General features: G+C 43.6%; 1 protein-coding gene across 2 annotated transcripts in view; it reads right to left on the bottom strand.

Moving 5' to 3' along the window:
• The window catches only part of LOC309586768 (amine oxidase [flavin-containing] A-like), a 40,631-nt gene extending 14,154 nt beyond the window's left edge, over positions 1-26,477 (bottom strand). The window contains exons 1-5 of one of the 2 annotated variants that reach the window (XM_082304219.1): positions 26,368-26,477; positions 13,672-13,766; positions 11,028-11,165; positions 3,281-3,385; positions 1,933-2,024 (exon numbers count right to left, since the gene is read on the bottom strand). In XM_082304219.1, coding sequence (XP_082160345.1) covers positions 1,933-2,024; positions 3,281-3,385; positions 11,028-11,165; positions 13,672-13,766; positions 26,368-26,446 — 509 coding nt within the window. In that variant the 5' untranslated portion in view covers positions 26,447-26,477. Of the gene's footprint in view, positions 1-1,932; positions 2,025-3,280; positions 3,386-11,027; positions 11,166-13,235; positions 13,246-13,671; positions 13,767-26,367 lie in introns of those variants that run through there. The other variant, XM_082304220.1, reaches the window with a different exon arrangement.
• Between the last annotated feature and the right edge of the window lie 821 nt (positions 26,478-27,298).

The raw sequence follows: 27,298 nt of genomic DNA, 5'->3' as shown, positions 1-27,298 counted from the left end.
GGCTTGAAGATGTAAAATGGCTTTTAACTGAGTTTTTGAACATGTTTCAGCTGAGCACATCCATTAAAACTGGAGTGCCACAAACCCACTGGCAGTAGAAGCAGTCTTGCAGAGAAGCGTGTTACAGGAGAGATCACTATAAACCCAGTTCTGCTTATACTCCACTGGCTCCCTGACTAAGCAGAACAGTAAAAACTAGAAGAGGAAGAGCCAGTACACTTGCAACAGAAAGGGTAGTTCAAACTGACTGCGTTTGCAGGCAAATGGCTCATAAAACTAATTGTAAAGAAAACTGCAGTGCCACAGAGAGCAAAAGAAAGTCCAAAAGGCTGTACCTTGTATCACATGGAGCTGGAACAAGATTTAAGCCAGCAAAATAAATTTCAAATGGAAAGTTTTGGTCAGGAAGCTGCAGGCACAGTGCTAAACCACGGCCAGAATGAAAGGGCAAACAGCACAGCCGCACAAATGAAAGACGCTGAATACAAGGGAGGAGAGCGTTACAGAACAGCATAGGGGCTGGCACAGCAAGCAGGGACACAAGTGCTCAATGAGCTCACTTCTCTTTGCCTTACAAAGAGAATTAATTGAATAAAAGGAAAGGAAGAAAAGAGTATTTCCAGTTGTCGTCACCCCATATTGAACATCATTCCTTTTTTTATTCGTACAGTGTGGTCCCTCATAGACATATAAAACACACAGGCCATTTTCTAGGTGATACAACGCCTTCGGCCCTCTCCCTGCCAACTAGGGTTGATGCTCTGTTGGACCTGCTACTCAAAGACAAGGAAGACCTGTCAGATAATGCAAAGGTGAAGGGCAGTCTTGGCTGCAGTGGCCATGAGACTGTGGCATTTAAGATCCCGAGAGGAGTAAGACAAACAGAATTGCAACCCTGGACTTTGGAAGAACAGGTTTTTATCCTCCTCAAGGACCTGCTTGGCAGCATCTCACGGGAAACTACCCTGTAGGGCAGAGAGGCCCAGAAGAGTTGGCTGGCATTCAAGGACAGCTTTCCAGGAGCAGAGGGAGGGGGCACTGCAATGGGCAGAGCTGATCAAGTGCAGCAAGGCTTGCTGGGACGAACACGGAGCTCCCAACCAGGCTCAGGCAGAAGCCAGCCAGGGAGGTGAAAGGCAACAAGAAAGGTTGCCTCGGCTGCCTTGTTTCCCTCCAAGGGTCTCGGAGGCCCAGCAGGCACTACTGCTGAAACAAGGAGCAGCATTTGAACTCCTCCAGAGCTTCCAGAGCCAACAGCTGCTCACCACCCCGCCTCGGGTCTTGTGCTGCCCCATCCATTGAGCGACCACTGGAAAGCAGCTGCCCTCCAGCACGGCGTGCTGCTCTCTGATATGCCAGTGGCACCTGCCTGCTCTGCGGTACGCGTGACACAGCTCAGGCAGTAAAAGCAGACACATATGATAACTGTGCAGGAGAGGACATAGCTGAGTCAAAGGACATCACTCCTCAGCTCCTAGCCTACCGTGGGGCTGGGGAAGCCCCTTCACCTCCTTCTGCCTCCATTTCTGTGCCTGCAAGTGACCTTTATTCACACCTACAAAGCAGAGTTGCATTTACGTGTTGCTTTTTCAACAAAGGCACACGTTCTCCAACTGAGTGAAGTGAAAGCACAGTGAGAAGAGCCCACGCTGTCACTCTCGTGTGCAAGGGCCTGCTGAGGCAAACCCCAGGTTTCCCCAGCACCTTTAATCCCATCTGCCAGCCAACCCAAGCTCTGCGTACCACTTTTTATCCTCCACAGGCCCTCATCCACTGCCTGACAACAGCCCATCACAAAGACCAGCCTCCTCTCAAACACCTCCTGCTGTCTTGCCACCTGTACCCCAGCTGTACTCAGCTGTACCCCAGAATTAGCCAGGGAGCCCCTATCATTCTGCAGCTGGATTTCAAAGTGAATAAAGAGTTATGTACTTGGTCCAACAAATCTTATCGATCAGCTCTTTCATGGTCATTTTGTCCCATTCTTCAGCATGCGGACTGTCCCATGGTGCTTCAAGAGGAATCTGGAGACAGAGGCAAAATATTCAAGAAATTATTAAGTACTATATCATTGCCTGGTCATAGCTAGTTAGTAGCACAGAGTTGATATTGATATGTTGGCCAGAAGTTGCTTTTGTCCCCTGCACATGACTGTAAATTTGGAATAAATTCACTAAATGGAATAGTTTCCCTTCATGCCCCAAGGCATGAATTGTACCATGACCACCAAATCTGGCTTTGTCTGACCAATGAACTATAGCCATATGTTGGGACTCATCTGTCCTTTAGTCATCCAGAAGTGAGGTGTCTGTTCTAATTTAGTTGTCTTGGTGTCCTCTAACACCTGAGGAAAAAATTCTTTCTCTAGTCAGAGATTCAGTCAGTTACAAGACAGGCATCCAAAGGCCTCTATGTCTCTCTGTTAACTACAGATACTATTAAATTATTTTTTAGACAGTTAAATTCTCAATAATAATCCATTGTATGTAAGTACCATGACATGTGAGGACACTATCGTATATTTGAATCTTTAAAAAAAATATATTATTTGACAAAAAAATGTGTAGTATCATGCACAAATTTGATTCTGCAAAACCACATAAACCCCATGAACTTTGCAGGAATACAGTTAGTTATGCTTGAAGGTTATTGTAAGGTAGGGCCCCTGGTTTGTAGCCAGATTATAAGGCAACTGATAAATATTTGAAAGAGAGCATGATGCCCCAGGGGCTACTTTTTGCACAGAGGAAGATCTGCAGTTGTACTGCTTGAATTTTGAAGGCATTTACTGTTTCAGAATTTTAGAAATAAAATTACTATGAAGCCAAACTGGAGCCCAGCTTAGGCAGCTACAAAAAAGAATCATCCTTACTCAAAAAGGCTGTCACAGGGGAAGGGGAAAAACCCTTCTCATCTCCCAGCTCGTAGAATGGTTTTCCCTGGCATGAGAAAGTACATACACTGAGGTTTGACCTCATTTTTTTTCAGATATCTTAGACACCTCCAGATCTTTTTGTATCCTCTCATAGAATCATAGAATGGTTTGAGTTGGAAGGGACCTTTAAAAGTCATCTAGTCCAACTCCCTTTCAGTGAGGAAGCCCTGTTATTCCTGATAGCTCCTGGGCAATGTTGATACCCTTCCTGATGGATATTTCTTGGGTTTTTTTACATTGAAAAAGCAATAAAAAAAAGTCTCCCAGAAACAAAACCAAACCAAACCAGATATACTCATGGTGACATGAGCATTGTAGGAAGCAGATGCAATTTACACGGCCTACCTCTTTTCCCAGCTTGTCCACAGTCCTCCAGAAGTTATTGTAATCCAGATAAACTAAAGGATTCCATGTTGAAGGGGAAATACCCGTGAAATAGTATGTCTTTCCCTAAAATACACATAAAACCATAAGCAACTGAAACACAACAGATCATATCTTCATTACTCAAGAACATAAAATTCTCAAAGTCATCACATGGTTGTCCTTTTGCCTCAAAAGACCTAGCTTTTTTTTTTCCCTGCATATGCATGTAAGCAATGGAATGCATGAAAATAAGTATGAGGGGAAAAAACAGTTGGGCTGACATTAAAAAGGGCAATAACACTTTTTTTTTCATTCAGAGGGGATGGAGAGGGGCACATTTGTTCTGAGCAGGTTGTCAAATTCTGGGCTAAGGAGACTCAAGCAATGGCCAAGGATGTAATATTCCTTGTTTCTAAGCATTCTTCGTTATTCCATATGAATGAATCTAATGTTTGCCTGCCTGCTGAAATGAGCATCCTAAAATTTGCATGGGTCTAAAATTGCGTGCATTTTAAACTTTTAAAATATCTAAGCACCTTTATGGTACACCTCACCTATAAAAAGCAAATGTACTTCTTTATTACGCCAAGTACCTTGGGAGAAACCTAGCCTAAAAAAAAAAAATTGCCAAAAAGAAAGTTTCTGGTTGCAGGAAGAAAAATTCCCTACACTTGCAAAAATGGTGTCAGTACTTATAACATGTACGGCACATAGCTGCAACAGGAATACTGACTGTTTCAGATATAATCCTGTGGTATAATGATAAGCACAACAATCTAACAGCAGCTGGTTCTTTGTGATAACTTTAATCTGAAAGAGGACTGGATGAGCAGGCAATATTTTCTCTTGTTAAATTGCTTTGAACCATCCCCTATGGAAGTCAACGTTAAATTTCTCACCTGACCTCTTTAATGTTTGCTCTGCTAGGTGTGTCAAAAGTTTGCACGAGGTCAGATGGCAGCGTGCAGCGAACACGCCAGACCATGACAGGCAGGAGCTGTGGTGCTAAGCTGTGTGCAATCTGCTTTTCAGGGCAATGTATACCATGCCAGCCCATCGCAGCTGGCAAGTGGGAGTCACAGGCCAAGTGAGAGGCTGCAGTGCCGCAAATGCATGAGATAGTGACCCAGGGACAGGGGCACATGAAGCAGGAGCCAAATGCCCCTTCCCCACACTCGGCGTGAGAGAATTTATCAGTCTTCCCCACTGATAATTGTGTACGTGTGTGTAAATACACATGGATTTCTGATATTCTTCAGAACATTTTTCTGCAAAGATCATTACAAAGATAAAAGGTGCAAGATGAAACTCAGAGACCATAGTGAGCTTTCAAACTTGGCAAAAACAGTAAAAAAGCCAAACAACTCCCACATTTTGGTCAACTTTTGTCATCCCCCGGGGCAGGTACAACGGAGGAGAGAAGAGCACACGGGTAGGGGACAGAAGTCTTGCTATGGCCAACACTGCTTGGTACCCCTCTCGCCAGAGGATGGCTGCAGTGGTGCCCCAGCTCCAGCAGCCGGCTGGGCCCGCAGCCCACTGTGCTGTACCTCCTCCCCATCTTCAGTGAGGGCAGCAGCAAAAACGCTCTCCTGTTTAGACTAGACAGAGTAATCTCTGCTCTGGGCCAAGCAAAGCACAAGGTTATGATCTCAGCACTTAGTTCAGGTTGAGACCCCAGTGCTTAAAGGTGTTGGTTTTTTTTTTAATTTCCAACAAATATTAAGTTTTCTTTTCAAGTCACCAGGATGCCTCTGGTGGTGGTTGGTTACTTCTGGATTTCTGGGTATGTAATCTTAATCTTGTGTACTTTTTTTCTCTCTTTTATACCTGTTTCTTTCTGGTTTAGAGAGTTACGCTGGAGGAAGGTGGGTGGGGGATGCTGCTCCAGCCTTCTCCAGGTGCACGTGTGTATGCAAAACACACTTCTGCCATAGCAAGAGAAAATGCTCCTATGAATGACCAGCAAGGGAATCCTCTGCACAACATACTGCCTCTTCCTTTTCCTTGAGCACGATTTCTCACTGCTGGTTTGGAGCACTGTGTGTTCAGCCACAGGAAAGAGGACCCAAAACCACATGCAAAGTGATATACTGCATGCTACAGCTTTTACTGTCAGAAACCAATGCTGTATCAAACAAGGAAATCCTGATACAAAGCAGTAACAAATTGCTAATAATTTTCTTCTTATTGCACAACATTTTGTTTTTCAAAAAGATCATCAAATACTGCTCCTTCAAAGTTCATTTATTGCCAGACTTTTTATTCTGGTCAGGAATACAGGTGCCATAAATGTGTCTTCCTTGATGTCCTTTAACACCAGTAATCCTGCCCTTAAGCAGAGGTGAGGTGCAATGCTGTCAGGCCACCCAACAACAGGTGAAGATTAAGTTATTACTTAAGTTCTGTCACATCAATATAGCAAGGGGACAAAGGGAAAAGATAAGCCCACCATTCAGGAGTAGCAGGGAAAACTTCCCAAAGTTTTTCACCATTCAGTAAGACCTCTTTTCACGCAGCTTTTTGGTAAGTGACTCTTCTTGTACTGAGTGCTGTAACTTGCAAATACCTATCCTTGGCTTACTTAAAAAAAGAGGCACTTATTTAAAAAGAACATCAAAAAAGTAACTTCTTCTAAGGCTCCTCTCCTCCTCTTGTTTTCAGCCGAATCTATTCCTTACATTGCTGGAAACAACAGCCCAAGAAAAGTCACTCTCCCTAACTGCATGATGAGGTTTGTGCAAAACAGCTTTTCAGCTCCCAGTACTAACCCTACCATGTTCAACAGCTGCAGGTTCAGGAACTCCCAGACTATCCTGTTTGCTGCAGGTGGGGCAACTGGTGAGAGAACCTTCCCACTGCCTGGCTACCTAATATCTTCCTCCAAATTTTCCACCTCTGTACTAGTTTTAGACCACCATAACCACAAACTGCTGAGGACTGGCCAAGAAATCTTACAACCTCAGCCACTGGTATGACACATATCACATTAGTATTCATTTATCTGCCATTTGAACAAAGAACTGTCCTTTCATTACTGATCTGAAAACGCTATTATCCCCGTATCTTTGGTCAATGGCATAGCCCAGGAAGATCAATGGGAAAACATATTTTATCCCCTGAGAACTATGAAATGCCAACTGATAATTAATAGTCTAAAGTTACATTATTTGTTGCTCTCTTTGGCATGCAAAAAAACATAATTTCAGTAAGACCAGAGACCAAGGGCAGGAAAAGCTGGAAAAATACAACAGTGCTAGCAGACCTGGAAGAGGCTGAAACTGAATTCAGAGAGCCTGAAATAGTTCACAGATATACTAACTCCTTGTGCAGGGGGGCTGGACCTATAAGAGGTGGGAGGTGATCGGAGCAAAGCCCAATTCTAACAAATTCCAGGAGAGAAATTCCCATTGCCCATCAGAGAGTGTGAGCCAAACAGCCTTAGCCACATCAGTTTTTCAACTCTCCCTCTTGCACAAGTATCTCCACAGCAGGGAATAAATCTAGCCCAAGTGACCTCGGGCTGGTAAGTTATTCATTTGTTTTTAATATTGTCTCCCTACTAGGCAGAGGAGCTCTGGCTGCATGTTTCACAGAGGAGCTCACTGCAAGAAGGTAAGGTCTTCCAATATTCCGTTTTTAAACAAGTTTATAGTGTTCTGGGTGTATTATTTTGAGAACTACTGTTTTCTTAACTGAAAGGCAAATAACCTCCTGGCTTTGTTCCCATGCTAACACAAGGCTGCTTGACTGACCCACAGAGTTTATCTAACTTTTTTTCATTTCCTGGTGTGTCGAATGCTTTCCTGTAGACCTCAGATTTGAGTCCTGCTGCCTGCCTGGATTAGTTACCCCACACCAATCCAAAGGAAACAATATACCCCAAGCACCATAGTTCAGTGGTTAGAAAGAAGGCAGCAGAGAGAGGTGTGCTCTGCAAGGTCTGTCTTTTCCCTGCCCAGGGCTATGCTGTGGCTTGTACCCAAAACTACAGGCATTAAGCCTAAGCCGCCCCAGCTGTGACACCACTCCAAGTTTCGATTTGTGCAAGAGGAGCAGACAATTTTGCCAGTCTTGAGAACGGCAAGTCTGGCTCCTGCTCTCCGTGCTGAGGATGAGCTACACATCAGGAAGCACAGGAGGAGCATCCCTTGCACCCCGGGGCAGGGGTTGCTCTTGCCCTTGGGCCATGCACAGCACACACAGCTGGAGCAGCGGCTCCGTATGGTGTGAGCCCCCAGGTGGGTATCCTTCCCTGCTCAATACCTCCGGCAGGTCTAGCCTTGCAAACATTGCGGTGCCTTGGACCGTCTGTGATTCCCGTCTCTGAACTGCAGATTTACGGCGATCTGCACAGACTTAGTCACAGACTTACCTTACCTCTTAATCTTAAGGCTAGGTGAAGGAAAGGAAAGACTAGATGGCCAATGTGAAGCATTGCATACAAATGCTTATCTTTTGTCAAGTGTTACCTTGCTCTGAAAATCATAAGCAAACAAATAAGCAAACCCAGTCCTTACTTACTAATGCTACGTATACCGGAGCTGGGTACTACAGCCAGATATTAGAGGACTACAGTTACACGAGAAGGTTAATAACACACCAAGGCCCTAACTCCTGTACTTTCTAGGGTCTTCTACTAAAGAGGAGGTGAAAATGAAGCACAGTGTGACCTTCAAGGACCTCTGTAAGAATAAAAAGCTATCATCTGCCCCTTCTGGGAAGGGAGAACTCCAGCACAACTGCCTTTTCCCAGTCCTAAAGCATTCTTGATGAATTATGGGACAGTAGCCACAGAGCAATTTCACTGGAAAGAATGTCTGGGGCTCATAACAAAATCTACAGTTTGAAGTTACAGATTTATGACGACAGGATACAAACAAATTCCTGATTGATATCAAAGCAGCCCACGTTACCATGTTAACTGACGGGAAAGAATGAACAAACAAAAAAAAGATAAACAATAGTTACATATTTGGATTTTTCAAATAAACTGTAACTACAAAGGAAACCTGCCCACGAGAAGCAACGTGGTTTTTTAAGCTACATGGAATTTTTCCACACACATATGGGAAAAGTTCCTTTCAGAGTAAAGAAGCTCATAAAATCCCTCCAGGGATTTTCACTTTCCCTTGGCTGCTTCCGCTGCTAGGATGAACCATTTCCCCACTTTCCCCTAATTCAGTCCAAGCAGTACCCTGGAAACCTTCAGAAAGCGCCAAACTTAACTGATTAGTATGGCAAACAAAAGACCAAAAATCCCTTAGTCTGAAGATGCTGGGGATTATATACAGTTGAACGGCTGTCACAACAAAATCTAAAGACACATTTAGGCATTCCTCAAAATGCTCTCCCTCTCGCCTCTGACAAAACTGCACAGCACTGCAGACTTTGGAGAAATGCCCTTGGGAAGAGACATTCCTGTCTGGCCCCGGCTACATGCTCCCTGACAGCCATCAACTGACAGAAATAGCAGATGAGACACAAGGAGAAGAGTTCTAGTCATACTTTTCAAACCTGAAAGGCAGCAGCTGGCCCGCAGCTGGCCCACATCTGACAGCGTATTAGCCCAAGAAGCAGAACATGTCCATCTTTCAGATTAATATTTAGTTTCTGGGGCAATGATCCTTTAATATCAAAACATCTCTTTGCTAACATATTTTCTGTCATCTAGGAAATACCACAGGTGCTTGGGTTCCTGGAGCATCTTTAATGAATATGAGGGGCACATCTATAGCCAGGAGAGCACAAATCTCTACCTAGCCAACTCACTGTCACAGCACGATAACAGTGTGTAGCGGGTAGGTAAAATGTACAAGCCCTAAGGTCTCTGAGCACTCACCAACCCAGCCAATAGCCAGGACTGCACAGTTTGTTTCCAATAGGCTTCTTTCAGAATTGGGATGTAAGAGAGGGTTCAACAACAGATCCCTGAAAAAAAGGGTATGGTGACTACATGAGGTCTCAAGGAAAGAGTAAGGAGAAGAAGCAGTGGAAAACCTTAGGGAAAGAAAAGAAAACAAAAGGCCTGCAGCTCATGGGAAGAGGATGTGGGAGGAATGAGACCTACTGGAGGAAAAGCATCATTATTATTTATTTAGTGCCCAAGTCTGTCCACACTTGGAGACCTTAAAGCCCCTTTGCTGTCACCCTGTTCCAACAACTACACCTCCTTGGAGACCCTGGTTAGTTCGGCAGGATCACGATGCCAAATCTAGAACTGATTCACAGCCTGTGATCCAGCTGAATAGCTTGTAATGCTGTCTCTTGCTTAGGAACATGCTTCCATTTCAAAGAAAACTTGCGAAATTACATGGTCATTAGCAAGGGCATGCATAATGTAATGTGGGACAAAAAAAAAAGCTGCAGCTTCAGTGTCAAAATGGATTAAGGGCTCAAATTCAGGAAACCCATTAGAGCGTTTTATTTAACATACAGAAGATAGTGCCTTTTAGGATGCTAAGAGATCCATGCCTGACCTTAAATGAGATAGAGTGGGCCAAACATTCAGCTGGTACAAATCAGCCCAGCCCACTTGCTGTAGAATTACACCAATTTTACACCAGGGGGTGTAAAATAATTTTTTTGAGTATTATGGAGTGGCTATGCAATTATTTAAGATGTGACTATTTTATGAGCATGGCATGAATCTGCCCAATAAGGAGAGGTTACAGAACCAGATGATAAAACTTTGCAGTATGAACGCATTACTCTAATCTTAGGAAGAAAAAGTGAGAAGATAATAAAAATGAAACCGGTTAAGGATCCATCACATACTGTTGCCTCTATCAAATATGTCAACTCTGATTCATATAGGCTTCAAGCCTTGCTCTGCCAGAGTCTGGGAAGCACCAAAACTAAAGGATATTAAAAAAATTAAAAAGTGATGGTCTTTGGAAAGTAAAGTGGTTTGTGAGTTATGGAGATAGACGCTTGTACTTCCTACCTATGGATCTTAGGCCTCTCTTTGTCCCTCTTCCTGTGGCTCTCCTTCTGCACTGCCTTGGGCAGTAGCTCCTGACTAGGACCTGAGCAAAAATTCAGTGAGCTAAAGAACTAAGACAAGGGCTCCTCTGAAGACAGGTTTCATTCCAGATCACTTTAGCCACAGCAGTACCTACTCAAGAGTGGCCATCTGAACCCCCACTGCCCCACATCTCAGACACGAAGCTTACGGTAAGCCTTGGAAGGTGCCTGTTTCTCACCATTAGCTAGAGAGGGAATCTCAATGAGTCTCAGATTAGATGCCCAACTTCCATTTGTAAGATGAATCCCACACTATGGGACTGTGAGGGACCTCGTGTGAATCTAGTTACATACTACTCCCAGACTAGTCCCATAATATTGTTGTCTAGTATCGTCATTCAATAGTATCCAACAGTATTATATTTATTTTCTTATTTAAATCTGGCTTTTATTTCAAAACAAGTATTTCCTGAATTTCAGGCAAAAATTCTTCAGAGGATATGTTCAAAGATAACCAGGTGCTGAATGTATCCCAAAGTTTTTAACTGCCGTCAGTCCCATTTTCTGAACACTTCTTAAAAGAAAACAAGAACCATTGATCCCAATCCCAATAAGTTAAATTAGAATAACAGCACTTCAAACAGTTGCTTACTGGATTACTAGAAGTGACCTTTAAATGAAACCTCCTTAATAACTGTCAGTAATTTCCAAAGCTGAATTATACCTTTAGGTATCTCAACATGAAATATGCAATACTTACGTCCTTATAATAGATCATATGGCCCTCGACATTCACTTTATAGGTCTCAACACCCAGCTCTTTTGCCAGTCGGAGAATCCGGTTTTGGGTAGGTCCCACATATGATCCACCAACATCTACATAATTAACTTGATTGTTCTGCCAAAAGAAAGAATACACGAATCAGAAACTGGGTGGGAAGCTCCTCAATGCAAACACCTAGAAGTAGAAAGAATTATTCCATACTGACTAGCACTGCAACTATATGCACAGGAGAAAATGTGTACTGACTGACTTAAAAGCGGGCAGTATTGAGCTCTGCAACAACAGACACACAGATCACAGTGTCTTCATTCCGTCACACACATATGTGCAATTGGGTTTAACTCTTGTTTAAATTTCACTATAGTATTCAGTACTGGCTTTTTAGTCTCACAAAAGACATGGGAATATGAAGAAATATCCAACCAAATCAATACTTTGGTTAAGTCTAACCCCCACTTTCTCAGAATTCACGTTACTTTTCTTGTCATTGCAAAACACTTCTCAAGTGGAAACCATCTCCAGCACCAAGGCTTGTTTTCTTTCTGTAGATATCTGCTTAGACTTAATGCTGTAGATGCTGAGCACTGCACTGCAGTATTCAAGGAGAGTAATCTCCTTTCTAGGACGGCACATCTTGGCTCTAGCCCGGTGCACTCTGGCTAGCAGCCCGCAGTCATGCCTGCCACCGAAGGTGCTCCACACACCCCTCAGACCAGCATCATGCTCACTTGGGAAGCAGGAAGAAAGCAAAAAGTTTCAGGGATGCATACTACTACAAGGAGGCTGATTTCCCAAGATAGTAACTCTTATAACACTGTTTATAGCGAGCATTTTAAGCTAGGCCTTCTCAGTGTCACAGAAGGATGGTGTTTATGCTTCATGTTTCATGTACAATGATTTCTGCTGAAACACCACTGTTTATCTCTGGTTCCCCAGCAATGGCATCTGACATAATTTAAATCTCCCTTACTTCCAGGGTGGGAAGCAGAGGTAATGTCTCTATTACATTACCCTGTGTCACAGGTGACTTGTCACTTCTTTTATTTTCTTTTTAATGGCAATCAAGACGCGGTCCATTTTTAGAAGCGGGAGTGTTATTTCAGGTAATTTTAAGCAGTGTTAAAATGTATGTCTGAGCTGTAATGATGTCTGGTCCTGCTCAGGCTGCTTCTTATAGGGCTCTTAGTTATCATGCTTGTTACAGTATGGAAAGTGAGATGGGAATGAGAGGAGAAATGCTTTGACACTTACGGTCTCAGATGATAGTTTCCCTCTGTAATGTTAAAGGCAGAGCAGATCCTGCCATGGACAAAGCGTGGGGACTACATGGGTGGAATTCAGTTACCTTAATACAGATGTTTAACCCCATTTTAGACAGCCCAAGGTATCCAAGACTTCTGTGCAAGGCTGACAAATTTGACTCACAACCCAAGGAAGACCTGCAGCTGGAGGCCAGGCAAGGTATCCTAGGGCAGCTTTGGCACTACATACTTCTGGATAGGCACCCAAATCCCATTTGGTGGCTCTCAGAGTTGCTTCCAGACCAATTTTAAAGCACCTCCTGTCAAGAGAAGCCCACTGGCATATATTGCAATGCAACCTGTTCAGAGCTCTGGTATTTGACAAAAGTGATGGCAACTTGAGACACCTGTCTTCTTTGGGAACTCTACTCCCCCTCTTCCCCCTGGCTAATGATGTCAAACCCAACAAAATCATGGAATGGTTGAGGTCAGAAGGGACCTCTGGAGGTCATCTGGTTGAACCCGTCCTGCTAGAGCAGCGGGTTGCCCAGGACTGTGTCCAGACAGCTTTTGAATATGTTCAGGGAGGGAGATGCCACAACCTCCCTGGGCGACTTGTGCCAGTGCTTGGTCACCCTCACAGTAAAAAAGTGTTTCTTAATGTTCAGATGGTTTGAACCTCCTGTGTTTCAGTTTTTGCCCGTTGCCTCTTGTCCTGCCACTGGGCACCACTGAAAAGAGCCTGCCTCCATCCTCTTTGCACCCTTCCTTCCCTCCCTTCTATAGACTGATGAGATCATCCTTCAGCCTTCTCTTCTCCAGGCTAAACAGTCCCAGCTCTCTCAGCCTTCCCCCATAGGAGAGATGCTCCAGTCCCTTCATCATCCATTTCATTAGAGAAGATGTTGAACAGGATTGGACCCAGTATTGACCCCTGAGGTACCTCACAAGTTACTGGCCTCCAGCTAGACTTTGTACCACTGACCACCATCCTCTGGGCCAGGCTGTTCAGCCAGTTTTCAGTCCATCTTACTGTCTACTCAACCAGCTCATACTTCATCAGCTTGTCTATGAGGATCTTAGGGGAGACAGTGTTGAATTACTGAAGTCTAGGTAGACAATATCCACCGTTCTTCCCTCATCTGCCAAGCCAGTCATTTCATCATAGAAGGTTATCAGGTTGATCAAGCATGACTTCCTCTTGGTGAATTCATGCTGACTTTCTTGTTCTTCACATGCCTGGAAATGGTGTCCAGGATTAATTGCTCTATCACATTACCAGGGATTGAGTTGAGGCTGACTGGCCTGTAGGAGTGACATTTGCCACGTCGTAGACCAGCACAAGTGAGAGTCCGGCATCTCATGATGCACTTACTTACCCTGATAGTGAATGTCCTTCCTCCAACTCTGTTCCGGGCCTCAAGAACCACCACACTGACCCCAGATTCAGACAGCAATTTGGCAGCCGACAAACCTACCAGGAAAAGAGAAAGTGCTTTTAAGCAAGTGGCAGCAATCAGCCACATTAATGGTCAAAAACTGAACCAAAGGTTCAAGGTGAGAGATTTCAATACTGTTTTGAAAAATTCTGAAGAGAAGTCAGAAACTTTTCATGGTGTCTTACCACAGAAATCATGTGGCTGCTGCTTAGTTGCATGTTATAACCATCTCCATAAGCAGCATTCACAGACTGAAGCTTCCTCCTTCAGGTTAGCACTTTGGCATTTTAAAAACAGTAAAATCTCCGTTATTAAGGGACACACATATTACTCTTCATTTGTGCAGTGCGTAGAAAGGGAGAACCCAGTTTGTGGGGCTTGCAGCGCTAAAGTGATAGAAATAATAATATACTAAATAGGCATGTTCCAGCAAGATTAGGCTTCCAACTTCTCTCACTCATCAACTCTCCACTCTATTGCTATCCGTTGTCCTCATTCACATGCAGAAAGAAAGTCTGCTTCACTGTCAAGATTCATTTTAAGCAATGGAGTTTGACCATGGCAATCAAACAGGCTGTATGTAGATACTTTATAAAAGGAATTATGGTCTCAGCAAAAATCATCTAATTATGGGACTCTGTGATAGAGGCACTAGAGACAACTGAAAATTCAATAGGACAAGAGTCCTCTTTGCTTTTGACAAATGCGAGCTGAAATTGTAAAAAGCAATCATGGGTTTGTGAAATCAGATTATCCCATTGCCCTGTAGGCCAATTTGGCACTGAAGCATTGTTTCTTTGGAGTTGTTTCCCCTCCTTAAGTATACGAAAGCCAGCCTTATTGATCAGAACTCCTAAGATACCCTGCAGTAAGGAATAATAATATTATATTCATGTTTATTACACTACCTCAAAATGTGATTAAAAGCAACTGTTCGTGAGCCTACAAAGAATGCATGTCTGAAAAGATCAGAGGAGAGGAATCATTCTGGGCAGCATTAAGTGTACTCATTTATTCTGAGGACAATACAGAATAGCCCATAAACTTCACATAATCTTTTAACGGGGAAGTGGAACAGCATTCATTGGAAACCAAAACTGAGGAAGTTCAAATGTCTTACATTGACAAAAATTATATATACGATTTCCATACTCATCTAAAAATAACTTTACATCCTTGCACCATATTATTTAGATTGTTGATGGAGCAAAAGTATACTTAATTCTTCCATCTTTTTAATATTCTAGTTTTTCAAAATGCAAGCTACTTGTCAGTGAACACCTTATAAATTGATCTAATTTCTTTCAGTAGTTTTTGATTATTTTTTTCCTGCATGAAAGTCTACAGAGAATATTTTACATTTTTTTAATAGTTAATTCTTTAATCCTTTTGGTGATGATGTTCTCTTCTTCCTCAACATAAACATAGAAGACACAAGTCTATAATGTTGGAAACGCAAACTGTAGTATCTTCTTACAAATATTTATATTTTTTATATGAGGAAAAATGATTTTTCAAAATATACAGTGTTTTTTGTCACAAAAAAGTGGATTTCCTACATATATAAAATAAAAGGTTGAATTTCTCTATTCTGCATAAATACCACTGGACACTCAAGCATGAGTAATTCTTTTGTAAGAAGGTTTACTGTAGATATACATGTCTTGAAAAATGCACAGCGCATTCATGTGTTACCCTAGGGAACATGAAGCAGCAAAAAATCTGGCTTAGGTATGGAAAAAAATTGTATGCAAGTCCTCAGTGTCTAAGACCATCATTTCATGCTGTATACAATAGCTATATTCACATCACAGCTGTTAAGGAAAAATAATGGTTGCACTGGACTGGGTTGGAAGTTAAGCTTACCACTGGTTTATAGCTTAATTATATGATATATCCAAATAAAGAAGGACTGCTAAATGATGAAGAACGTGGTAGTGTGACTGAGGTTCTCTAACCTGTTTGCTTGTTAAACTGTACTCCTTGCACTCCAGCCTTACAGGTTTTTAGTTTCATTACTGTTAACCCAAGTGTCACCATAGACACTGATTCAAAAGAAAAAAAGGCTTCAGAGCTACACAGACTGGGAAAGGGCAAGAGACACATTGGGACAGCAATGGCTTACTGGCAACTGGGAGAGGGCCTGACTCAGAAATAAAACCAATGCAAAATATGTTGATTAGAGATTATTACTACACATTTATTTGTTTAAAGCATGGAAACAATTTTCTTTTAAAATGAATGACTAGCAAAAACACCCACGCATGGGGTATCTCTGTGTAGCTGTCTATTGAACCCAACTCTTTAGCTCCATTCTGGTGTGACTGAAGTGCACCACATACAGGTGCTATCACAGGTATGCTTTAAGCATCCCACAGGTCATGAAGCCTACGTGCTTTTGATACACAATTAACCTCTAAATAGATTGAGTATTTTCCCTTTATCTTCTCCATAACTTGAATTTTCAAGACTTTTGTCGCTGTTCCAGTACCCTCTACAGGACTGGACACCAGAGAGCGACCATTTATTTCTGTTTGATCGATGGGGTGAGAATGAGAGAGAGGAAGGAACAAGACCTTCTCCTTTCCACTTCCTTGCCTCATCTCTGCCTGCTCAGCACCCCTCAGGCTGCATGGAGCTAGCCTCTCACCTCCTCTCCAACATCTCCGCTACCTTCCCAGAGGACACTGCATACCTTCCAGGAGTTGCCAAGGGGGAGGGCAGGACCTTGACACCACAAGGGCCTCCCGCAACGCGAGCACTGCTCTAGAGCCATGGCCCTCCACCACGCGTGGGCTCTGACACCAGCCACAGTGTCCTGTGATTTTGTGGATATCCACAGTGTCCTGCGAGCACGCCATACCAGGCCAAACCAAGCACTGGGCTGTGACCTCTGAGGCCGCAGCCAAGACTCACACGAGGTACTTTAAAACACACCTCCATATGCCTGTATGACTGCAGCACAGACATGCCGGTCACAGCCGAGGCTGCTGTTGTGCCCCGTTACCTCCTCCACCTCCTCCAAGTGTAGCCTAGAGATAAAGCTGCAAACCACCCCAAGTCACTGGCCGTGCTCCTTCCAGATATCACTCTAATTCTACAAATTAGAAATATACTACTTGCCTCAGAAAGATGAAAGGAGCCTGCCAAACTATGCCTCATTTGAAGTATCTGGCTGTAGAAATTCACTTGTTACTGGACGAGAATAAACAAGGCGAGATGACTTATACATCCTCCACAAAGGTTTCTACGGCAATCTCACACCAAGCTCCTCCCATCTGAAGATGCCATGCAGGAAAGCTCTATTCCTATTGATTTTGCAGCACTGTTAAGGATTCAGAATTGCTGCTGCTAAAGATCCTACTGCTGCTGCTTTCATTTCAGAAAACTGTCATAATCCTATCAAGTGGTTTCAAGTGCATCAAAAAAAAAAAAAAAGGAAACTAAGATGAATTTATGCCAATCATCTGCAGACTACCAGACATACACCATGGCTGAAACATAGAAATGCTGAAAAATACTGAATTTTGTATGTAGCCTGATGGAAAATACAACAAAGTGTGTCTCTACCTCATAGGAGAAAAAGGTTCAGCTCTACAGGTAGTGCACAAGACCAGGACTTAAGAGACCTGAGCTTGATTCCCAGCCAAGCCTTATAATGTTGGAAATGTTTCCCTATTTTGTAAAGAAGCATTTATAAGACTGGTGTTTATGAGACTAATTCCAAGTTGCCTCAATACTGGGACCAATACAGAACATATGAGCAGATACGAGCTCTGTAGCACAAAAAAGTTTGTAAAAAGTTACTTTATTGGAAATGTGATAGTAATTCTATAGTAACAGTATAGCAATTCTACTTTTCAAAATCTAGGCTCTGTAAATCCAGTATATCGAACCAATTCACTGATACACCATATCAGAAGCAAAAATCACCAGCATCTTTCCCAGAGACAGCACTTCTTATGTGATGAATGCTGAGCATCTCCAAAATATGCAAGGGCAGTACCCTTACAGGGTAACAAAGGGAGTGATGACAGTCTGATACCATTAGCCTTTTATCCCTTCAAACTGAGGCCACTATGTATGTGCCATATTGAGCACACCAATACAAAGGCAGAGAAAATATTATCTGTTACTATTGAAAAGGTAACTGCTGGTTTTCTAGATGTGTTGTTTGCTTACTTGCTAGCTTTTTGACAAAGTGCATTTGCCTTTTATGCATCTACTATTGGGCCCAAAGTTTGCCAAAACCCAACCTAATACGACATTCCTTCGCAAAATCCTTGTTAATCCACCCTACGGTACATGGGGTGGGATAATTACGTTGTGTGAAAGACTCCTAACCCATTATTACAGTGTTCCAGCAGGCTATAACTGAATAACATAAGGAAAAATATGTCTTTCTGGAAAATATCTACATTTTTCTGATGTTAGCAGGGGAATAATTTTTAAACTTTTTTTCTCATAATACATCAGTAAAGTGAGACAATTGTCAACATATCCTCATTAAAGTTCCACTGTTAACAGCAGGCTAATGCTGTGATTATTTTTACTGTTTCCCTATGGAAAACCTAACATTTCCAAACAGAATTGAGTAATTAAATCTGGCAATGGTCATCTTAGAATCAGCTCTTGTTATTCAACTAGAAGTCTCTTTGGCAAGTAAACACGAACCTGTCAATAAGAGATGCAAAACATTTCTACCATGACTGTAGGATAAAATCTCCCTTGCTCACCTCTTTCTTCTCATTCTCCTCCCTCCCTGATTTTCTTTTCATTGGAATTTTTGTGCACAGCATGGTATTTAAATAAGTTTTAAAATATAGTTAAAATGTAGAATGGAATAGAATCATTTAGGTTGGAAAAGACCTCTAAGATCATCAAGTCCAACCCTTAACCCAGCACTGCCAACTCCACCACTAAACCATGTCCCTAAGCACCACATCTACACGTCTTTTAAAGACCCCCAGGGATGGGGACTCAACCACTTCCCTGGGCAGCCTGTTCCAGTGCCTGACCACCCTTTCAGTGAAGAAGTTTTTCCTAATATCCAATCTAAACCTCCCCTGGTGCAATTTGAGCCATTTCCTCTTCTCCTATCGCTTGCTACTTGGCAGAAGAGACTGAGCCCCACCTCGCTGCAGCCTCCTTTCAGGTAGTTGTAGAGAGCAATAAGGTCTCCCCTCAGCCTCCTCTTCTCCAGGCTAAACAGCCCCAGCTCCCTCAGCTGCTCCTCATAGGACTTGTGCTCCAGACTCTTCACCAGCTTCGTTGCCCTTCTCTGGACACGCTCCAGCACCTCGACGTCCTTCTTGTAGTGAGGGGCCCAAAACTGAACACAGTACTCAAGGTGCGGCCTCACCAGTGCCGAGTACAGGGGAATGATCACTTCCCTGGTCCTGCTGGCCACAGTGTTTCTGATACAACCTGGGGAGCCTCGGGGAGTCGAGAGAGACACCAGCAGCCTGCAGCTCACGAGACCCAGGCGGGACCAGGAGCCCCAGCAGCCAAGCCCCCCACACCTACAAAAGAAGCCCTTGGGGAGCGCTGGCGACCAGGAGCGACACCAACAGGGGGGCAAACAGGGCGCGGTGCGTCAGCACGGGCGCGGCGCGGCAGTTCACATGGCAGCTTGCACGGAAGGGCGTGCAGGAAGGGCGCTGAAGCTCTGCCAGCTCAACCGGGGAGCAATGGTTTAGAAAGCCACGGCCTCTCTAAGCTCTGCACCCACCACGACTGAGGCAGCTTCCCAGAAGGAGCTCCGGTGGGAACACGCTGCCACCCAGGTGTCAGGCTGCAGGGTGTGCCCTGCTCCCACGCCAGGACCCGACAGCAGCAGTGAGCACTCCTGTGGGAGGTGCGCCCAGGTGGAGGAACTCCTCCACTTAGTGACAGAGCTCCAGGAGGAGGTGAGTAGGCTGAGGAGTATCAGGGAGCGCGAGGGAGATGCTACTGGAATAGCACCCTACTATACTGACAGATATCCTAAAGGTAAAAAGATATATAGGTTAGAAAACATAAATGCAGAGCAAGGAAATCTGGATAACTAACGGTGCAAAGCTACAATATTAAGACACGCCAAAATATCCTCCAAATATCTTTCAATATCTGAGATCATCAGCTGTGGATGCCAGAGTGTTTCGTGAAATTTGGTCAGCAAAAGCAATTCCATTTTAAGTGTAGCCACTCACATTGGCTTGAAACATGCATCCTGAAAATGAAAGGAGCTAATTGGGAACAATTTGGTTTTGCCACATTATAGAAATAAAGTCCATCTTCACTCTGCCACAACATCAGTCATACAATTGCTGGAATACTTGCCTTATCTGCAAAAAGGCAGAATGAAAAAAACCAACACTGACGTGATTTAGAAAGGTAAACTGAGGTTCTGCTCTGAATTTAAAAGCAAATATAACTATTTGTTCCCATCAGCTGAGAGAAGAGCTAACTAGGTCTCCTTCCTACTAGAATGGGATTTTTTTGTTTTCGGACTCTAAAAAACACCTTCACAAAAAGCACTCATGGTGTCTTACGAAGCACAGATTTATAGGGACTGTGGTTCTAAATACTCTTTGAAGCCAAGCCTGCATGCGGCTTTCAACACTTGAATTAAACCTGCCAACAAACTGAATAAAAATAAATAGAAAACTTTTCAGTATTTCTACAATTAGTCTTAAAAGAAACAAAACAGAACACCTTCTTCCCCTCCCAAAAGTGGATAAATAGGCAAAAATAAATGAAAACAGGAGAAAAGTGGAGTTCCATTTGGGAGGAAGCCATCAAATGAGCTCTGCCCACAGATAACATAACCAAGCACACAAGGCACACATGCTCTCTCACAACTAAAACACTGTCTTTAAAGTAGAAGGTAACATCGGCCTCACTAGTTTTGGTTCTGAGATACTCCAGGTTATTAAAGTTCTTACCTAAAAAAAGAAAAAACAAAAGAAACCTTGCATAAAATTTTACAGACGTGTGAAACCCAGTATGCTCAGCCAGCTGTTCCTGTATGAAATACACATTTCTCTAATTCTGTTTTTCTGTAGACCTCAATCAGTGTTTATAAATGATGCATTTACCATAGAAAACCAGATGAAGAATATGATGAAAGATGAAGAAAAAAAAAATATTTCTAAATCTAGTTATATAATGAACATATCACAACCATATTTTGGCCAAAACTAAGCATCTTCACCAGCAAGGAGGCTGGTGAAGGGTCTAGAGAACAAGTCATACGAGATCGACTGAAGGAGCTGGGGTTGTTTAGCCTGGAGAAGAGGAGGCTGAGGGGAGACCTTATCACTCTCTACAACTACCTGAAAGGAGGTTGTAGTGAGATGGGGGTCGGTCTCTTCTCCCAAGTAGCAAGTGATAGGATGAGAGGAAACAGCCTCAAGTGGCACCAGGGGAGGTTTAGATTGGATATTAGGAAAAATTTCTTCACCAAAAGGGTAATTAGGCACTGGAACAGGCTGCCCAGGGAAGTGGTTGAGTCTCCATCCCTGGAGGTATTTAAAAGACGTGTAGATGTGGTGCTTAGGGACATGGTTTAGTGGTGGAGTTGGCAGTGCTCGGTTAGCGGTTGGACTTGATGATCTTAAAGGTCTTTTCCAACCTAAACGATTCCATGATTCTATGATCTAGCACTGAGCATAACACAAAGGAGTGTCTTAACCAAAACCCATGCCGCACGTTATAAGGTTTTGCATCTTTAGTAGCAAAACATTAGAACACATTATGAAGAAGGCAGCACATGGAAACTGGTACTTCTGCTTATTTGTGAGTATTGTACATAACATTCATTATACTTTATCCGGAGGTCTGATTGTTTTGTTCCTGCTGTAAGTTATTCTCATAATGGCGGTCAGCTTGCTAGCAGTACATGGGGAACTGAGAGCTCTGTGAAACATTGCTATTTATTTCTGCATCCCAAAAAATGGCTTATAGGAATTTCTAATACCAAGTGACAATATTATCACCGATTATCAGGTTTCCTGTTGGATCCAGAAAGAAAGCGGGAAGGAACCAGGTAGCTGGAGCCCAGCACAGGGCAGATGTAAAGTGAGGAACACAGGATACATTTTAGGAACCAGCTATTGCATTCCTACAGGTCAAATTCTGGGTGAATTTAGAAGTAACAGTAGAAAAAAAATCTACTGACAACTACTCCAGTTTTACATAGGTGGGACTGATTATATCTTCTACCAGCAACTGTGTGTTTGACAGTTTATTTGACACTACCACCCACTAGCAGCTTGGCATGCTGTCAAAACAAACAAAGCAGTATACAACATAAGTTGTGCTGCCATTATGGCAAGCAAGGAAAATCTGCATTTCCTCATTATTCAGTATTTCACTCAGAGACCACAGCCAATGCGTAGGTAGCTCAAGTGGTAAGGTTGTCGATCACACACCACGGAGCAGGAGATGCCAACGCGTAGCGCTCTTCCATGGAGAGAGGAAAAAAAAGCGTTAATAGTATATCATATGTTTTATTTCAATATAAAGACTAATTGCTACTATTTTTACAACCCAGATTCTACAATTTGTGGCCCTTGGACCCCTCCATAAGTGCAACAGAAAACAGTGCTGCTTCCTGCATGTGGCTGGCAAATCCAAACGTCCGTTTCGTTGAGCCATGAGATCTCCTTGTTTCAAGCTAAGAACAAATGTGGGTTTATTTGGAAATAAGTATCCATGTCAAAGAATTATAATCTTCAGTGCAAGTTTCAATTATGGCTGTTTTTCCCTTGTGCTTTGTGCTTGTAACACGATGTGCTGAAATTTGTTCCAAAAGACATTTGCATACAAGTTCTCTTGGACTTGCCTGCTGCTGGACATACTTCTCCATATCTGACGCATCTCTGGTTTGCATTATGTAGACAAACATTCTTAGTTCTCCATGCCTTCTTTTGATAAACTGGGCTTCCAGTGTGCAAAATTCACATGTAAGGTGAGGCTGGCATATGAACGTACCCCAAGCTTCCCACTGAAAAAGCTGGGGTGTTTTGCTTGCATTCTTTTTTTGCCAAATTTGAACTATTTAAGCTTGAATTTTCAGGATGTGTTTTTCAGGCTGATTATTTTTTGCTGGAAAATCTTGGTCAAAATTGGCTGGCTATTTCTAAACTTCCGGGAAACAAACATTATTCTTTGATTTTGAAAACTGATGGCCTTTTTTTTTTTTCCCTTTCCTATTTTGGAAGTTCTAGCAGCAACTTGAAATTTGGCAAGGAGGTAGCCTTTGAGTAAACATAGCGCATTTTATCATCCATATACCCCAATAAGGTCAGTTAGAAAGTTTTGAGGAATTACAGGTCACATGTAGGCAGCAGCCATTTTCTAGATGTCAAAAGCTGAAATATCTGAGGTTTCTGTCAAAACTCTCCAAGCCCTTAATGCTGTCCAGTTGTTAATAAGCAGTTTCCAAGGAGTGACTGAGCATCCTGGACCTCCTTACAACCCATCTGGTATCCCAGAGCAAGCGGGTATGCTCCATCCCAGGGCTATAGAGCCAAAATTTGAATTTCCCTGTAATTATGGCCTTAGCTTGGGGAGTGGGTAATGGAGCTGGGATGGGGACGATGTGTCAGGAGAAGTATGGCAGTGACTTGCTGCATAAAAGGAACAGCTTCTGGGAGCTGTCAATGCAGTAGTTAGTCCACACAGAGGATGACAATCTCCTAGTTCTCAACTAGCGTAGCCCCTTAACCCAAGAGTCAGAGGACTGTCTGATGGGATCTCAGGGTTATGATCCCGCCAATTAATCAGACGCACATCCATGGCACGTCATGTGCTGTCAGTTTGCTGTGTCTAACAAATGAGGGAATTACATAGCTGAAACCAAAATGCACAAGAAAAAGGTCAATCCAAACCAGAACACCCTCTTCAGTTCAGTAGAAAACCCCTATAAATAGAAAACGGGAGCAATATTCAAGGCATATAAATAAGAACTCCCCGTGGATATGGAGAAAGTCTTTAACTTCAGGCATCAGTTTATTTAATATGCTTGAGTATAAAATGTTATAATTAATATTAACTGTATCATGTAGGACACTATCCATTAAGGATGATACAAACATGTGCCTGGGGCCTTTCCTGGCCACCATCCACATTTTTAACACGCACACCCATGTAAAAAGAAGAATGTAGCCCAAGCTCTGCAGCTCCCTCTCTGTAGGGGTCCAAACGTACTTGTTGATGCAGCCTGGACAGTTTGAACATGATTCCAGGGGGTAGAGCAGACAAATCTCAGCGGCAGAGGCCACCAGAGCCAAGTTCGTTTTCCAAGAGCTTCCCCACTGTGAAGCACCCTTTGCAGAAGCTCCCTCCACCCCTAGATTGCAGCTTCCTCCAGGCAGAGCGGATTCTGTGTCCCTGTGAATGACCACGTACAGGCGTGCGCATACAGAGGCCAGCAGCATGGACGAGAGGTGTGCCTTAGGTTGTACAGAAACTGGCTCTCAAGACCATGCTTCACTTTGAGGAACAGATATCTCCAGGGATGCCAGCTAGGATTTGAGCTTCATTTTGCAAATATTGCACAAATATTTTAAAAAGCCACAATCTCACCGCTGGGAAGCTCACACTTAATACAGCAAGCAGGTTGCTTATACCTGATACACATTTCATGTATTTCTAGTAAAGAACTAGTTTATCCCAAAGTGTCCCATCGTTTCTTGCAAACATCAGGTATTGAGTATTTAAAATATAGTAGAAGGAGAGAAGACAGTAACCTTATCAGACGAGGCAATTGCAAATATATTTTCAAAGAAATAAGCAGCAGCAAGTCAAGAATGGAGTCAGAGAGGTGTAAAGGGTGAAACTCTGTCCATACTGGAGCATGTTTTACTATTTGTCTCACCAGAACCAAAATTCTAGATACAGATTATGTTTTTTAAGACCAGAAAGTAGCACTGCCTAACCTCCTACAGAACTGAGGTGTAGGTATATTGGTACAGAAACGGTAGCAACAGAGAAGCTGTGTGAAAAGCAAAACAAACCAAGAGCTGACATGAATTACAGAGACGGATTAATTACGAAATGAAGCATTTATTGTTCATTTTTCTAAAGCTGCTTTCTTAAAATGGTGCCTGTTCTAATTCGTAACAGGCAAACACCAATTTCTATGCCACTGGCATGACATAATGGTTTCAATCGGCAAGAAAAATGTTCCTGTACTCGAAGAGTGCTGTGACATGTTTATTTGTCTTCCTAATGCCACTGACAAATTTTCAGGGACTGCAACGCCTTGAAATTTCCTGCTTGGCTACATTTCAGACCCCACACCAGGCTTTAGTCCAAGGCATTAAGTGTTCTGAAGTAACTTACTGATTCTTGTACTAGTGAGGCAAGATACCGCTTAGAAACACTTGATGCATTTTCCAAAACACTGCTACAGGTTGGAAAGCCTGAGGAGCAAGGCACCCTCAAGGGAAGAAGAGCTTCTCAGAGCCCTAAAAACCATACTAAGATCACATCGCCATGAGCTGCACACAGTACGGGTGGTACTCTGTGCATGACAGGAACCTTAAGGATGAAGACCAAACAACTCGTGCTAGCAGGAAAATACCCAGGCATCTGATAAAACTAAAAAGCAAGCAAAACTAAGTCCAAACTCTTTCTTTCTGTTTGGCAATACTACAGATTATTTACATAATTACATTGTCACAAATAATTATTTAAACAATTACTGTTATTTTAGCAAATGAAATAATGTAATTAAGTAAACGATTTGCTGTTTCATGCATTAATTCACTGCAGATTAAAGGAAGGAAAGCCTCTGACTCTTTCTCAATTCTAACAAAAACTAATTTTACCTATAGCAACAATGGTGGTAGTATCACTGAAGTCACATAACTCACCTTTTCTGAGTCATTAGTGAAGTAAAGACTCCCTGAAAACTTAAACCTGGCCAAAGCTGCTAACACAGTATTTATCTGACGGACAAGCCAAATACAGATTTTCTCCAACATAGCAACATTCTCATCTTAGGTACCATCAGGTGCCATAAGAATGGTTACTTCTTTTTTTTTAAGCATGAGGATCAGGAGCCACAATGCACTTTCCAGTGTTAAAGTAGATCTGAAGGGTATTTTGGGAAGTATTTCCTAGTGAAGCGTGAAGAGTCCATCGCACTGAGGGAATACAGCTGTCTGTAGTACAGCTCTTCTCACAGTAACAAAACCTAACCTGTTTTTACAGATATTGCCAGATGTCTTTCTGCAGTATTTTTCGAAAGGAAGCAATGGCCACCCAAAAACCCACAACTTCGAAATACTGTCTTTCTCGGGATGCAAAAATCCTGGCCTGTATCCCTGCATTCTCCTGCACCTGTGGGCATTATAAAGTCACTTTTCCTACAGACTCTCTTCTGACGAGCACGAAGTACAAACCAACACAAGAAGCAGCAAATACGTCCTGAAATAGGGACCTGGATCATTTTTCCCTCCCCCCCGCCCCCAAGTGTATCTGAAGCCCCTGGAGACCCGCCACTCTCGTTAACCATCGCCCAAGCCTTAAGGCCAGCGCTGGGGACGAGCCCCCGCTGCCCAGCCGGGAGCACCGCGGCCCCGAACACCGGTGCCCCCCGCCGCCGGCGGCGCAGGACGGGCTCAGTCCGCCCCCCGGACCCACCTGAGATGCCGCCCCCGACCACGATCACGTCGTATTTCTCGGCCATGTCGCTGCCCTCTGTCCCGACCGCTGTCGCCATCCCACCCTCCCGCGGCGGCGGCGGCGGCGGCTCGGACCCGGCTCTGGCGAGCTGACAGCGCCGCGCCGTCCCACCCGCCCCGGGCCCGCCCCTGGGCGGGCCCCGCGCCGCAGCCACCAATGGGCGCCGCCCGGGGGCGGGGTAAAGGGCAGCCACGCCCCTCCGGTGCGCGCCCCTCCGGCCGGGCCCGACGGGGCGGTGCGAGGCCCCGGCGGGGCGGGAGGGCGGCGGGGAGCGCGGGGGGGACGGCGGTGCCACACGCTGCCTCCGGGTAAACCTCCTGCCTGGGCCCGGCTCCGTACCGGCTCGGTTTCGCACCAGCCCGTGCCGGGAGCACCAGCGTGCCTGTTGCAGGATGCGGCAGCTGTAGCAGCCTGCGCTCACTAACCCCTTTATATGTCCTAAAATGTAGAAAGTGTGCTAGCAGTCAGGGTGGGAGAGGAGGAGATCCATGGAGCTAGAGTGTCACAGGTTACAGCAGCATACAAGCCTCACCTTGTACTAGAATCAAATAGCACTCAGTCCGTGAGCCAGGGACCGAAGGGTTAACCTTTGCACGAAAGCAGCTTCCCAAAGACAATGCCTGAAATGATAACTGGTTACCAAAATACCAATGTTGTTTGTACTTCTACTATTACGGCTCTGAAATACATGATGGTTGTGATTTTTTTCGTGCATTTTACAGCTCGTACGATTTTTATTGCCAAAGTGTAAATGTCATCTCTGTGAAGCTAAGTAAAAAAAATAGAAAGCCTGTCCATCCCCTTCCAAGTAAGCACAGAAGACCTTTACAATTCACACAATTACAGAAAATCCTAATGTCACTTTATGTTAAATATTGATACAAGTTCT

This window comes from Platalea leucorodia (assembly GCF_965183815.1).
Source record: "Platalea leucorodia genome assembly, chromosome: 2".
Taxonomy (NCBI): Eukaryota; Metazoa; Chordata; class Aves; order Pelecaniformes; family Threskiornithidae; genus Platalea; species Platalea leucorodia.
The sequence above is the reverse complement of the archived record's forward strand: the minus strand, read 5'-3'. Positions and strand labels throughout refer to the sequence as shown.